The 12527-nt window shown below is 47.5% G+C and overlaps 1 protein-coding gene across 2 annotated transcripts; it reads left to right on the top strand.

The window, feature by feature from the left end:
* Positions 1 to 7661: 7661 nt before the first annotated feature.
* On the top strand, positions 7662 to 11759 carry LOC306795241 (uncharacterized protein). 2 transcript variants are annotated; one of them, XM_079293686.1, is made up of 2 exons: positions 7662 to 8003; positions 9405 to 11759. In XM_079293686.1, the coding sequence occupies exon 2, from the start codon at positions 9844 to 9846 to the stop codon at positions 11296 to 11298; it is 1455 nt and encodes a 484-aa protein (XP_079149812.1). In that variant the 5' UTR covers positions 7662 to 8003; positions 9405 to 9843; the 3' UTR covers positions 11299 to 11759. The 2 variants fall into 2 exon arrangements, with proteins under 2 accessions (XP_079149812.1, XP_079149811.1); XM_079293685.1 differs by having other exon boundaries at positions 9388 to 11759.
* Positions 11760 to 12527: the final 768 nt, after the last annotated feature.

Genomic DNA, 12527 nt, shown 5'->3' with positions numbered 1-12527 from the left:
TAAAATGACACGAAAAACTCAAGTGAACATAAACTAAACCGCAAACAAATTTCGGTAAAATAAAGTTATAATATCAGTAATTTGCAATGAATTGAGAGTGTACCAATTGAACACTGATTACTACAATTAGTACCACATTACACTCTTTTACTGAAACCTTCCAAAGTATGAAAGTGCACATATCGGTTTCTATTAATAGGAAGCTCCTGAGTACTAGCTGCTATCAGAAGACAACATCTACTTTGGACATTTTCCCATGACGATAAATATGAAGCTACAAACAGCTGCTTGTTAATTAGCTTCACACATATCCATCGTTTGGAGAACAGGTGATGGTCGGTCGATTCTGTTAGCTTTGGCCTGAGCCTGGCTATGCTACAGTCTCCACATTCCCTCCACAGGCCCCATCGCTGCCATTTTACATCCATCCACCAGATGCCCTCGGACTTTCCCACTTTTGGCCATCACCTGACTACCCCACCCATCAACACACCTGTTGCCACTCTCCTCATCAGCCGTTCAGGTACCTGACCCTCCCCCCCCCCCCCCGCCCATCCGTTCATTCCGTGCCAGCGCATCATAGTTGCTATGCGGCTTTTTTTCTTTGTTGCTGTGGAGCTTCTGTCTCTCTGCCCCTTTGACCTGGACCTACCTGTCCACCTGAACTCACTTTATCTCCGAACTCACTTTATCTCCCTTCCCTCACCCCTTCTCAAGGAAAATATTGCGTAAAAAGCCCCTTAGCCATGTTTCATATAGTGACTAGAGAGCGGATGAGCCGACTGCTCTGCCCCCGCTGACACAATAGCTTTGTTTGATGACGACGATGCTTCTTGGCTGCTCTCCTCGCCCTGTGCGGCAGTGTGATTGATGGCGGAAAAGTAAATTGTTATGGTCCGTTTGCAGCTCTGCGCAGTCTGGACATCTGGGTTTGAAGAGCTTCTTTCCAAAACCAGATATTGCCCGTGTTACTGAAGCGCAGAGCCAAGAACATCAGGTTGCAATATTTCCCACTACATCAATACACCGTGTTTTGGGATAGACAGACGTCATGTGGTTGTGATTTATGCTTTTCCTCCCCTTCCGTTTAGTGTGCACAGTTTTGTGATGATAAAGGAAATCCATACTCCTCTGTGAACGACTGTACCCGCAACCGTTCGATAGCATGCACGGACTGCTGTAACGACGGACGGATGGGTGGATGGATGGATGGATGGATGGATGGATGGATAAATGGATGGATGGATGGATGGGTGGATGGGTGGAAGTAAAGTTGGGAGGTTGAGCACTCTCCCCTGGTTTCTGTCAAAATCTCCAACGGTGCTCACTTGTTTTGGATGTCCTTACTGGCCCTCGTGGGAGATTTCTGTGTGTGCACTCAAGTGTGTGTGTGTGTGTGTGTGTGTGTGTGTGTGTGTGTGTGTGTGTGTGTGTGTGTGTGTGTGTGTGTGTGTGTGTGAAGAGCTGTCCAGAGTGGTGTGCTCAGCAGCCGTGCTCGGCTGCACACTAACACGATGTGACAGGGTAGAAATACCAGTACCGACCGCGCTCTCGCCCACCCACAGTCACACACACCAACTCCGCCCGCCGCAGCCACCATCACCATCACCCCCCTCCTCCCTCCCTCCCCCACTCCGCCACACCCCATTGGCTGTCTACCTCAGTCACTCCACGTCTTCTGCTCGGAGACAGCAACATAAGCCTCCATGTTCTCCCTCCCCCTTCGTTTCACCCCAAGAATCTCCCCCCCCCCCCCCCCCCCCCCCCTGGTTTCCTGCTTACTAGCAGCATAACATGGGGGTTGTAATGTGCATCAGCAAGTGACATGGTGTCAAATGGGACATATTGTGCAATATCCCATTACGCAACGCCACATTTTCATATGTTCATCCGCCCAGCCTCGTGAGTGGAAATGTGCGTGTGAAATGAAGATGGTAGAAATGACGTTTCCCTGCAGTGGAGCAGAAGTATGAAGTGTCATGAAATACCATCGCCCCCTCCTCCCAAAGAACAGGCCGAATGATTCCGCTCCAGACAAGTGCTTGATAGTCAGCGGTGGAAAGTAACCAACTACATTTACTCCAAGTAAGTACAATGTGTATTTTCAATGTACTTGATGTTACGACTCCTCTACATCTCAGAGGGAAATATGTGTTTTACTCAACTGTATCAATTGAACAGCTGTACGGGACACTTTTATGTGTCAGACAGCGACGTGTTGTTAGCAGTTCCACTAATTAGTGATTTTATACTTTCTGCTTTTACTTGTTATGTTTCCGCCACTGTTGGCGATAAAGATAAGCGGCTGAGAGAGAAGGAACGGAGAGATCAGGGCCACAGAAGCGACAACAATACTCCCTCTCCTCGCCATTTTGACCTTTTTATCCGGAATAATCTACCTTCAGACTGAACACCCTGTCTACATTTTCTTTCTGCATCACTCTCCCTATCCCCTCTCCTCCTCTCTGTGGGCCTGTGTGCACTACCCCCCCCCCCCCTCCATCTCTCCTCCCCTCTCTCCAGCCTGTGTTTTTCCTCTATCCTCAGGGAGGCGGCTGCATGCAGCAGCATTGTGGATCACTGAGCTTCAAGACACTAAAAATTCTCTAAAAATTGCTCAACTTTTTCCACAAAGCGTTTTTTTCCTCAAGCGCCGGCTGGTTTGATATGATGCTGCAATTCCTGTCTTGGAATGTGTTCTGTGAGCTGATGGATCGGGGTGTGATGCATTATTGATGTAAAATGGTTGATTTGTCTCTGTCACAGAGTATCACGACATATTTGGATTTGAAAGTGCTTCAAAGTTGACAGTTTGGAGTCTTTGTAAAAGCACGTGATGTGAAATTATCCGAACATCAATCATTTTAAATGTATAACGCGTGAGCATTGATGGATGCAAAGCTCCTCTCCATCGGATTTCATCCACAGTCGTCCACAGTAGTGTAAGTTTCACAGGAGGGGGGGGGGAGGGGAGGCCTGGTGGAGACTACATTCTGGCTCCCTTCCAGCCTAGTGGGCATGAAGCAGGCCTCGGAGGCTCCTGGGATTTCCCTGTACGCCAAACCCCTGTGCCCTACATTAACCAATTAGAGAGGAGAATTGCTTAACTGGACATATAAAAGACTGCGTGCAGGCTGCGGGGAACAGGAATAAATCAGGGGGTAACGGGAGTCACGAAGAAGCACCTTTGGGAAAGTAGATGACAGCGAGTGGGGGCCCAGAGAGACTGTGTGTGTGTGTGTGTGTGTGTGTGTGTGTGTGTGTGTGTGTGAAAACCGTTGAGTGCTCATATAAAACACAGAGAAATATCATGACGTAGGCCCCGTCGTGCTCCATTGCATCTGATTGATCGGCCGTGCATTCCGCACTCAGATGTGTGCTGCCGAATACACGGGCCCGTGATAGATGTTTATGGAGTGAATGTCAATTTTCCTCTGTGAATTTACTGTCAGTGGATGATGTATGCACTCAATATCACTGGTTATTCCTCTCATATATTCTCTGCAACGAAGCATCTCTTATTCTCACCAATAGGTGTCGTCATTGCCCAGCTTGTTCTTGGGTTGCTGTGGAGATCAGGCAGGTATGGGTGAGCTGCCCTTTCAAAAACTACTGAGGCGCTGTGTGTGTGTGTGTGTGTGTGTGTGTGTGTGTGTGTGTGTGTGTGTGGCGTCATGCAGCACTGTCGCCATAGCTCTGTCAGAGAAAGTGTGGCAGAGGTATTGTTTTCTTTGTGTGATGTTAAATGTGATTCGTGTGCACAGAATTATGAATAAACACATATTTTGGACGAGCACGCTGAAGCTGCGGTTCAGAGACCGCGCAACCCGATGACAGCAGGGTGACAGGTGAAGGACAATGTGTGTTCACAGTGTCCCCTCACCCTCGTGGTTCACCCTTGTGTGTGTGTGTGTGTGTGTGTGTGTGTGTGTGTGTGTGTGTGTGTGTGTATGGGGGCCTGTCCTTGCCCTGGCCATGCTCTTGTAAGCGACCCACATCAATTCCTAAGGAGTCTGCCCTTTTCCCAGGGCTGTCTGGGAAATGTGATGTGATATGTGGGATGAGCAAGACGGAGCAAAGGGGGAGGAGGAGGAGGAGGAGGAGGACGAAGAGTGATAGGTGAGGTTGTTGTGGGTAGATTCTAGAGGATACTTTACAACACATGTTGCAACTCAATGTACATCACTGATGAAATAAAACAGCAATTATGGAACATCAGCCATTGTTATTGTGAACTAATACATCTATTGAAGATTGGCTCTTCGGCACATTGGACGTTGTAATCCATTGCAGTGGACTGGCGGAGTGAAAGACAGGAAGTAGTTGTTGTTTTTGTTATCGCCTTTTCAAAATCTTTGCATGCACAGTAAAAGCCGAGGAGGGGCGCCATGCACTGCGCTAACACCATCAGAGGCAGTGCAGCCTTTTTCAGAAATGTGTGGTTGGATAGAAAAATTAAGAAATCGACGTGAAAAATGAAGAAATCTATGTTGAGATGTTTGCCACTGGAATAGATGGGGGGGGGGGGGGGGGCAACAGAAATTGAATTCCCTCAGAACATTCAGCTACTGCAGCTTGTGGTGAGCAGACTCTCGTGCCCGTAATGGGCAGCAGATGAGAGAGAGGGTGAGAGAGGGATTGACAGTGAGGGAGAAAATGAGTGAATGTGAAATCTATTAGTGTGACAGGCCTCTCATGAAGCTGGAGACCTCTGGGGACACACTCCGAGTGCTTAGCACAAAAAATAAGAGAGAGAGAGGGAGACTGGGGGAGAGACGTATAAGACGAGACGAGAGACCCAAATTTCAGTAAAATAAGCTCAAATGTCAGAAACGGAAACCCCTGAGACTGAGCCATGACATACAGCCGGGACTGGAAACGTGAATGTGTGTGCGTGGGGATTGATGGGCCTGCATGTATATGCATGCGCATCTACGTACTAGCATGTGCATGTGCTCTCCCCCCCCCCTCTCTTGAGTGCTACCCGGATGAGTGTGCTCCATATGGATGTCAGCTCCGATCACTCAGTGAAACCAGGAGGGGCAAAGGGAGAGGGAGGGGAGTGTGTGGAGACTCCCATTCGGGTCTACATCAGTCTATGGGTGACCGAGCATCTCAGACCTGAGGTGAGAAAAAGAGCGTTACACTGTTTTTGGGAGGAGGTGATAGATGAGAGTAGAGGAAGGTGTTCTTTGGGGATGGATGGAAAGAATATTGTTTCAGTGGTTTCAGCTCCTCGGGAGGATTACTGGTTTTCTGCTGACATTCGTCATTCGTTTCCCTCCTCTCCATATTTCTCTCTCTCTCTCTCTCTCTCTCTCTCTTTCTTTCTTTCTCTCTTTCTTAACTGCCAGTCTCCGTCCTTCTCCCTTCACACTGCCCCACCCATGTGTACTTTGACACCCAACTCCCGCTCGGCGAGGCAGAGGGTCGGCCCTGGCCTTCAGTGTCCTAGACCTCAGTCATGTGACGCTGACCTGCTATGTTTTACAAGGCTGCAGTGCAGCGAGGGGGCCTCTGAGGAAAAGGGCTGCGTTCACCAGCGGCAGGAAACAAAGCACAGCTTGGAGGGGAGAAGTGGTGTGAGGGGGTGGGGGGGGGTTCAGGAAGCAGTAATTCAAGATATGAGACATACAAGACAGAGTTTTCATGCGAGGCCGCGTTCAAACGCGCTGCGTTGTTGTCTGCCTGAGAAGGAAAGTCTTTGATCAAAGCGAGTTGGATTTTTTCCACCTGGCTGACGTTAGATTTTTCAACTCTTATTGCTTAGATGAGCTCTGGCCTTAATCTCCTCTCTCGCGCGCTCTCTCTCTCTCTCTCTCTCTCTCTTCATCTCCCTTCCTCTCTCCGGGCATTACATCTCACGCATCTGAGCCTTGTCTGCCTCTCTCCCCTCCTCTCTAACTCTAGTTTATTCCCAAATGAGTTGACCTTCGCTATCTCGCTGCTCTGCCGCTTGCTCTGCAGGCCGTAATCTATGGCTGAAGACTCAGTGTCCTGTTGCCTTCCCACGCAAAAGTACACGCATGCACGAACATGCACACATAAGAGACTTCATACAGCGAAGTAAAGGATGATCACAGATACACACACACACACACATCTGTGTCATTCCTGGGAGATTTTAGCCCATTAAATAAGAGCAGCCCGGTCCAGTCTCTCAGATCGCTGCCCCCCCCCCCCCTCTTTGTTCCCCCAAATCAGGAACAGCTGTGCTCCTACACAGTTGTAAGTCACTCACTCAGTGGAAATTTAAAAGCCATTAACCGAGCCCCTCACTGCTACCCCACCCATTTGGTGTGTAGGAGAGTGTGTGTGTGTGTGTCTGTCTGTCTTGCTTATCTGCGCCTGCACACACACACACACACACATTTGTACGCACACTTGTGCGTACACGTTGAAAGCCAAATTACCCCCCATCGGCCCAAGCGCAGTACATTTGAGCCGGCGTCTATTAAAGCGGCCTCTCTCGTTCGCTGCACGGTCGGGCCGTGTTCGGCCTCCCGCACCTTGAAGACTTTGCTGTGTTCCAGCCTCAGCCATGAGGGGGGGGGGGGGGGTTTGGGGAGGTCACGTGAGGTCATGTTGTCTTTGAGCGTGGAACAACAAAAACAAGGCCCCGCTGGAATAGCTCGCTGCTTGTCCACTTTCTTGGCTTAAGCCAGCGAATTACTGTGCCAGGAAAAAAAACAACAAGCCTGGAGCCTTTCATAAGGCGGGCCCTTCAAGCTCACTATGCAGCCTAGACCCAGGCACTGCTCCATGCACGAACACACACACACACACAGCAAGCAGATGTTCACGGAGATGGACCCACAGAAAGATAGACGGACATGAAATGGAGGTGATTACAGGAAAAAGGGAGTAGGACCGTGTAAGAAATTTGAGTAAAAAACTGTAGTTAGTAGATATAATAAAAGTGTTTAATAATTCATAATTAATAATTCATAGTTAGTCATAATCATAAGGGTTTTGAGAATGCATAATTAAGATAAGCATAAGCATAAACATAAACATGCAGAAGCATGAAGCTTCTGCCAAGTTGCAGAATACACTTCTGGAAGGTAGCCAATAGCAATTGAGATAGACGGAAGGGGAGGTGTGTCAAACAGGGGTGGGAGGTTTAATTGAAGTCTTTTTCTCTCTCACCTGGATGCTCGCAGAGAACAGACGTGTTTTTTATATCTGAGGAGCTGAGTAGAGTTTTTTGCAAATGGGGTTTTATTGTTTTAATATGTCATAGGAGTACATACTCCAATGTATAACTGTAATCGTGCTTACATCAGTGGAATTAAATTCCTTATAATTGTAAACCAGTTTTGGTAGTTATTATTGTAGCGTGTGACGACGGCACAAGGCAGCCGGACACATGTGCTCCGGCCTTCTCTCTTGTTGTGAGGTAAAATTCTTCCATAACAAATTTGGCACCCCAGATGGGACAGTCTTGCCGGCCTCGCTGTGTGTGCTGACGGCGGCATTAGTCAAGCAGACAATCCTGGGCCCACAATATCGGTCGGCAGAGCCGTTTCATGAAATCTGTGAGTTAGCTATTAGGAACCTTAGGGGAATCTCTGCTTGGCTAAGCGCTGCTAACGGCTAACGCTACGTTGCCGGTGGCCATGTTCCACGAGGGAGGCCTCGTTCCACTGAGGTAAGCTATGATTTGCAGTCTGAAGAGAGGGGACTAGTTCAGTGAATACTGAGATTCAGAGCGTTTGGTAAACTGCGAGGACTGGGAGCGCTGAATCGATAAGCGTTGATGGGCGGCAGCCCTGATAGGCCGAACTGCGTGTTCTTTGGGAGTGGCGGACCAACACTGCTCGGTATAGGTAAGAGCCCGATGTCCGCGGATTACCTCGCCGGCCTTACCTAGAGTTTGAGTTTTGGATGGTGTGGTTCAAAATGGAATAAATACACTGACAAGAAGGAGCTGGTGAGCCAGGACAGCTTCGGTAGCTTTGGAAGCAACCAGGCACTGCTGCCGGGAATCGAGTCTGCAAAAGGTAAGATTGCCGCGGGGTGCTGGGAGGCTTTTGAATGCAAGATATTAAAGGACGTTCGGGTGGGTAAAAGATAAATAAGTCCGGTAACAATTGTGTCTTGTCATGTGCGTGGTTGCCGTGTTGGCGATACGATTGTGAGAACACACTGGGTGAAGGGTTATATACGACGATCGTAGGGTCTGGTTAAACCAGAGGGTTTAAGGAAAAAAACCGGACGATAAGTCCGATAATACGTGTGACTAGTCTGTGTTTTAGCAGCGTGGAAATACGTTTAAAATGACTAAATAAGTCCAATAATACGTGTGACTAGTCTGTGTTTTAGCAGCGTGGAAATACGTTTAAAATGATTGATATTGCATGACCGCGCTGTGAGGAGCTAACGCTAGCTACGTGTAGCTCCGGCGTTGCGGTACCCTGTATGTAAAATAAGTGCTTATAAAATAAAATAACGGCTGGATTGAGAGAGGAGACAGAAGGCGTATGAGTGGAATTAAAGTGTGGGATTTTGGTGATACTTGTGTGTGCGTACGCTTTATCAGAAGCTCCGTTTTTTCGTTAGCATTGCGGATAGCATATCTGTAAAAAAGCCGGTTTCATGACAACTTCCGGTTTGGCGCAGAACAACTTCCGGTTCGGCGCAGACGGCAAGGCAAGTTTATTTATATAGCACATTTCAAAGTGCTTCACATAAAACCATTAAAAGCATCAGAACATAAGGCAAAAGAAAAGGAGATTTAAAAACAATTAAACAGAAGAAGGACTAACTGCAGGTAACCGTAAAGAAGTGTTTAGAATCTGAATTTTCAGAGATTCATTGTCTAAGAGCTGTGAGCTCATATCCTGACCTTAGTTTTAATTAAGCATTATAACTTTAGTCGTTGACTTTGGTTTTAGTTCAGCATTTTAACAAAGATTAATGGTTTCAGTTGTGTTTCTTCAATTCTTGAACTTAATTGTGACTCAGTATTGTGCAGACCAGAGTGTAAGTGCAGTTCAACAGTTTGACTTACATTGGTATTTCTGATTGAATATCTTTGAACACAGTTATTGATTTTTAAAGTTGAATTTAATATTTAATTGATTAATTATTCATTGTTTTTTAATTTCATTTTACTTCCAATTTTAAACCTTTCAAATTCTGATTTGGAACTGGATTGTGATTGTGATTCTGATTTAGATGTTGAGTTTGATTTCGGAATTCTAGCTTCAATTTTGGATTCGAGATTCCTTCACATATCCAGTATTGACTAATTTTGGTACATTTACTAATTTACACAGTTCCTAAGAATCAATTTTGACACAGACGGCGCAACATATTTGAGAGATCGTTGACCTCTCTTACACTACAGACGTATGCTAACATTTACTGCTGAACTTTTGGCAGTTCTGTGTTCGTTTTAGTCAAGGTGCGTGGCTGAGTGGGTCCAGATCTGGGAAGTGGAGCAGCGGATCCCAGTTTTGGAGTCAGCGGCCACACGCCATACAGCACAGAGGGTGAGTTGACTTTGACTTCAATGACAAGTGTGTACATTTAACACACACATTAGAAACTAGACAAACACCACGCACACCCACATAACACATGCGATTGAAGGATTTAGAAAGTTACAGCAAGTTACGTTAACTATTATGCTAAAGTGTTTAGAATGTCACATGCAGGCTGATTCACTGCACAGCACATTTAGAGCATTTATTGGACAAAATATACTGCTGCTGTCTCTGTTTCTCTGTTCCCCCACAATCTGAGTTGTCAAGGGGGGAGATTCCACACTCGGACTCACTTTACTGACTACAGGAACAACGCAGTTCCGGGCACCTGTGTACAGAATAAAGGGGGGACATGGACGTGGAGACTCCAGGGGGCTGCCAGGACGAAGCAGGTCAAATGGGGTGCAGAGGAAAAAAGATAAAACGGGAGTGGAAGATGGGGAGTGGTGAGTATAAGACAGACGGTTATGTGTTCCCAAAACCCAGAAACAGACAGAGAGCAGCCACAAGTGATGATGACACCCTTGACGACACTGATGAGGACAGAAGAGAAGAGGTAAGTGGAGCAGCCGGAGGTTGTCCACTTCCCAGACGGTTCAACAGGAAAAGGAAGGCACCAGAACGCTGTCGAGAACGTCTTTATCCTGTAAAAGGTGAGATGCCACCATTAGCCCAGACCCAACAGTACCCCTTGCTGGTGAAATACAACGGACAAGCGGAGTATGTGCCATGGGGACATCGAGACATGGACACACTGGAGAAGGCACTGCCACCGCTGGGAGGAGGAGCCAGCCCTTGGATCCGTCTCTTTGAAAAACTCACGGCAGCGGATAAATTGGCACTGGGAGACATACGGGCCATGATTATCCGCACAGAGGGGACAATTAAGTTAAATGCCCTAGAAGCAGGAACGGGAACGGCCCGCAGAGTGGACCAGACCCCATTCGACAACTTCCGAGGAATCTACTGGGAAACTATGAGAAGCATCTGGCCCACGAAGCCAAACATGACTTCCCTCAGTGGATTGAAGCTAAAACCAGAAGAAGAGCTGCATCGGTATCTAAAAAGAGCTGAAGAAGAGTGGCATGAGGCCACAGGGGGGAGACATGACGGCAATGAAGCCACCACTGTAGTATGGCGACACACTGTGCAGAAGGGCCTGCCCCTACCAGTACAGACAGCGCTGGGAGGAGTGGTAGGCTTGAGCAACATGGAAGATGCCATGTGGAGGGAACACCTAACTCACTACAACCAGAGACATCTAACTGAGGAGACAAGAGGACAGGAAGATCTGGAGAGAATGACGCGGCGGCTGCTGAAACTTCAAATAGCGGCGGCCGACAGAGAAATAACTAGAAAACATCTGGCCAAGAAACAGATGGCCGTAGCCAAGGCTCAGGCCCCACAACAGCCCCAATATCCAGCTGCACCCCCGACCTCATACCAACCAAATCCAGCAGTACCAGCCCACACAGTGGTGTACTACCAACCTCCACCACATTACAGAGGCAGAGGACGTGCACGCGCATCTAACAGAGGGAGAGGTAACTACAGAGGAGGTTATGAAAGACCTGTAGGTAGAGGGAAGTGCTACGTATGTGGGAGAGAGGGTCATTGGGTGAGGGATTGTCCACATAAAAGGAGAGGAAGACAGATCAGTGCAGCACCACAACATGCTCCGTTCCCACCACAACATCAGCAGCACCTACGACCAGGTCCAGCTGGACCTCCTCCCATGAGACATCAACAGATGCCCATGCTGTCACCAGGACCATGGGGAGGTTCAGGGTATAGCCAAGATACATAGATGGTTGCCATGTGATCCCTTACAGCAGAGATATCGAGGTGAAGGGGGATATGGTAAGGTGTCAAACATTTATGGTAAGGTGTCAAACATTTTTTGTAGATCCACATTTAGAATCGTTTTCAGTAAAGGTGCTACTCACAAATTTTGAGATTTAATAACGTCATGATAAACCACAACTAGACTTGCTAACTCTAGAAATTGAGAAATATACGGGAGCTCTAACTAACATGAGCCGAGTGTTGTTTCCTCAGGTGACAAACGCAGAAGCAGCAGCTGACGAAAGGAAGCAGGCTGATGTGTCACCAGGCAGTCTGGTGTGGATAAGAGTCCATGAGCGCAGGTGGAGTGAACCAAGGTGGACCGGTCCATGGGAGGTAGTATTGGCAACCTCACTCACTGTGCAGCAGCGAAGGTAACGAGTGTGACACTCGCAGAGACAGGAGTGAACATCAGACAGGAAAATTTGAAGGTAAAGACACCTCAAAAGAGGGTTTAGACAGTACTGACAATGACGTTTCCCCCACAGTTTAAGCGAGGCCTTCCATTGGGAGACTCTAGCTTCAGTAGGTTATGGAAGTCTGTAGTTGCTTTCTTCCTGATTTCAGTAGCTTCCCTCTTAGTATGTGGAATTAACCACAGACAGGAACCAGATCACATGCATGACTACATCAGGATTCGACATTTAGCCTCAGTAGCTAATCAAACCGATCTTAGACCACGTAGAGAGGCTTCTCTGACGACACTCACCTATGAAAATGTAACTCTCACTCTTATGTTCAAAGAAGGTACAACATCAACGGTCCAGTTCGACTTCTGTGAAGTCGTTTCCGGTCCCAGGTATGAACACATCTACGGGTGGATGACCAAAACCGTGTGCATCATAACTGACGAGTGTGGGCCTGCCACACATAAGTATGGGAAGCTGTTATCATATTATGCCTGTGATGTGTACAAAGGGGGTGGGTAGATGTAATCCTTTAAGACTTACCTAAATTGACTGACTGAGGACTTTACGTAGTACAGGGAAAGGCTACTGATAGTCCTGCCCCACAAGGGCTCATTAGGATTATTGTTAAGCCTGTAAAAAGACCAGGTTCGACATACGACTGACGCAGAGAATGAGGTAAGGGGTGGAAACTGGAATGGCAGATGGGAATTTATGGTGGGTACAATATACGGCTTCAAGCCAGTAGTACAGATTGTATTGTGTGTTTAGGATCTAGACCCCT

The sequence above is a fragment of the Melanostigma gelatinosum genome (assembly GCF_949748355.1).
Source record: "Melanostigma gelatinosum genome assembly, chromosome: 21".
Lineage (NCBI taxonomy): Eukaryota > Metazoa > Chordata > Actinopteri > Perciformes > Zoarcidae > Melanostigma > Melanostigma gelatinosum.
Note: the sequence above shows the minus strand (reverse complement) of the source record. Positions and strands in the feature narration are given on the sequence as shown.

What these genes read in the sequence shown, in the direction of transcription:
- LOC306795241 (XM_079293686.1), top strand. Translation starts at nt 9,844, where the DNA reads ATGGACGTGGAGACTCCAGGGGGCTGCCAGGACGAAGCAGGTCAAATG.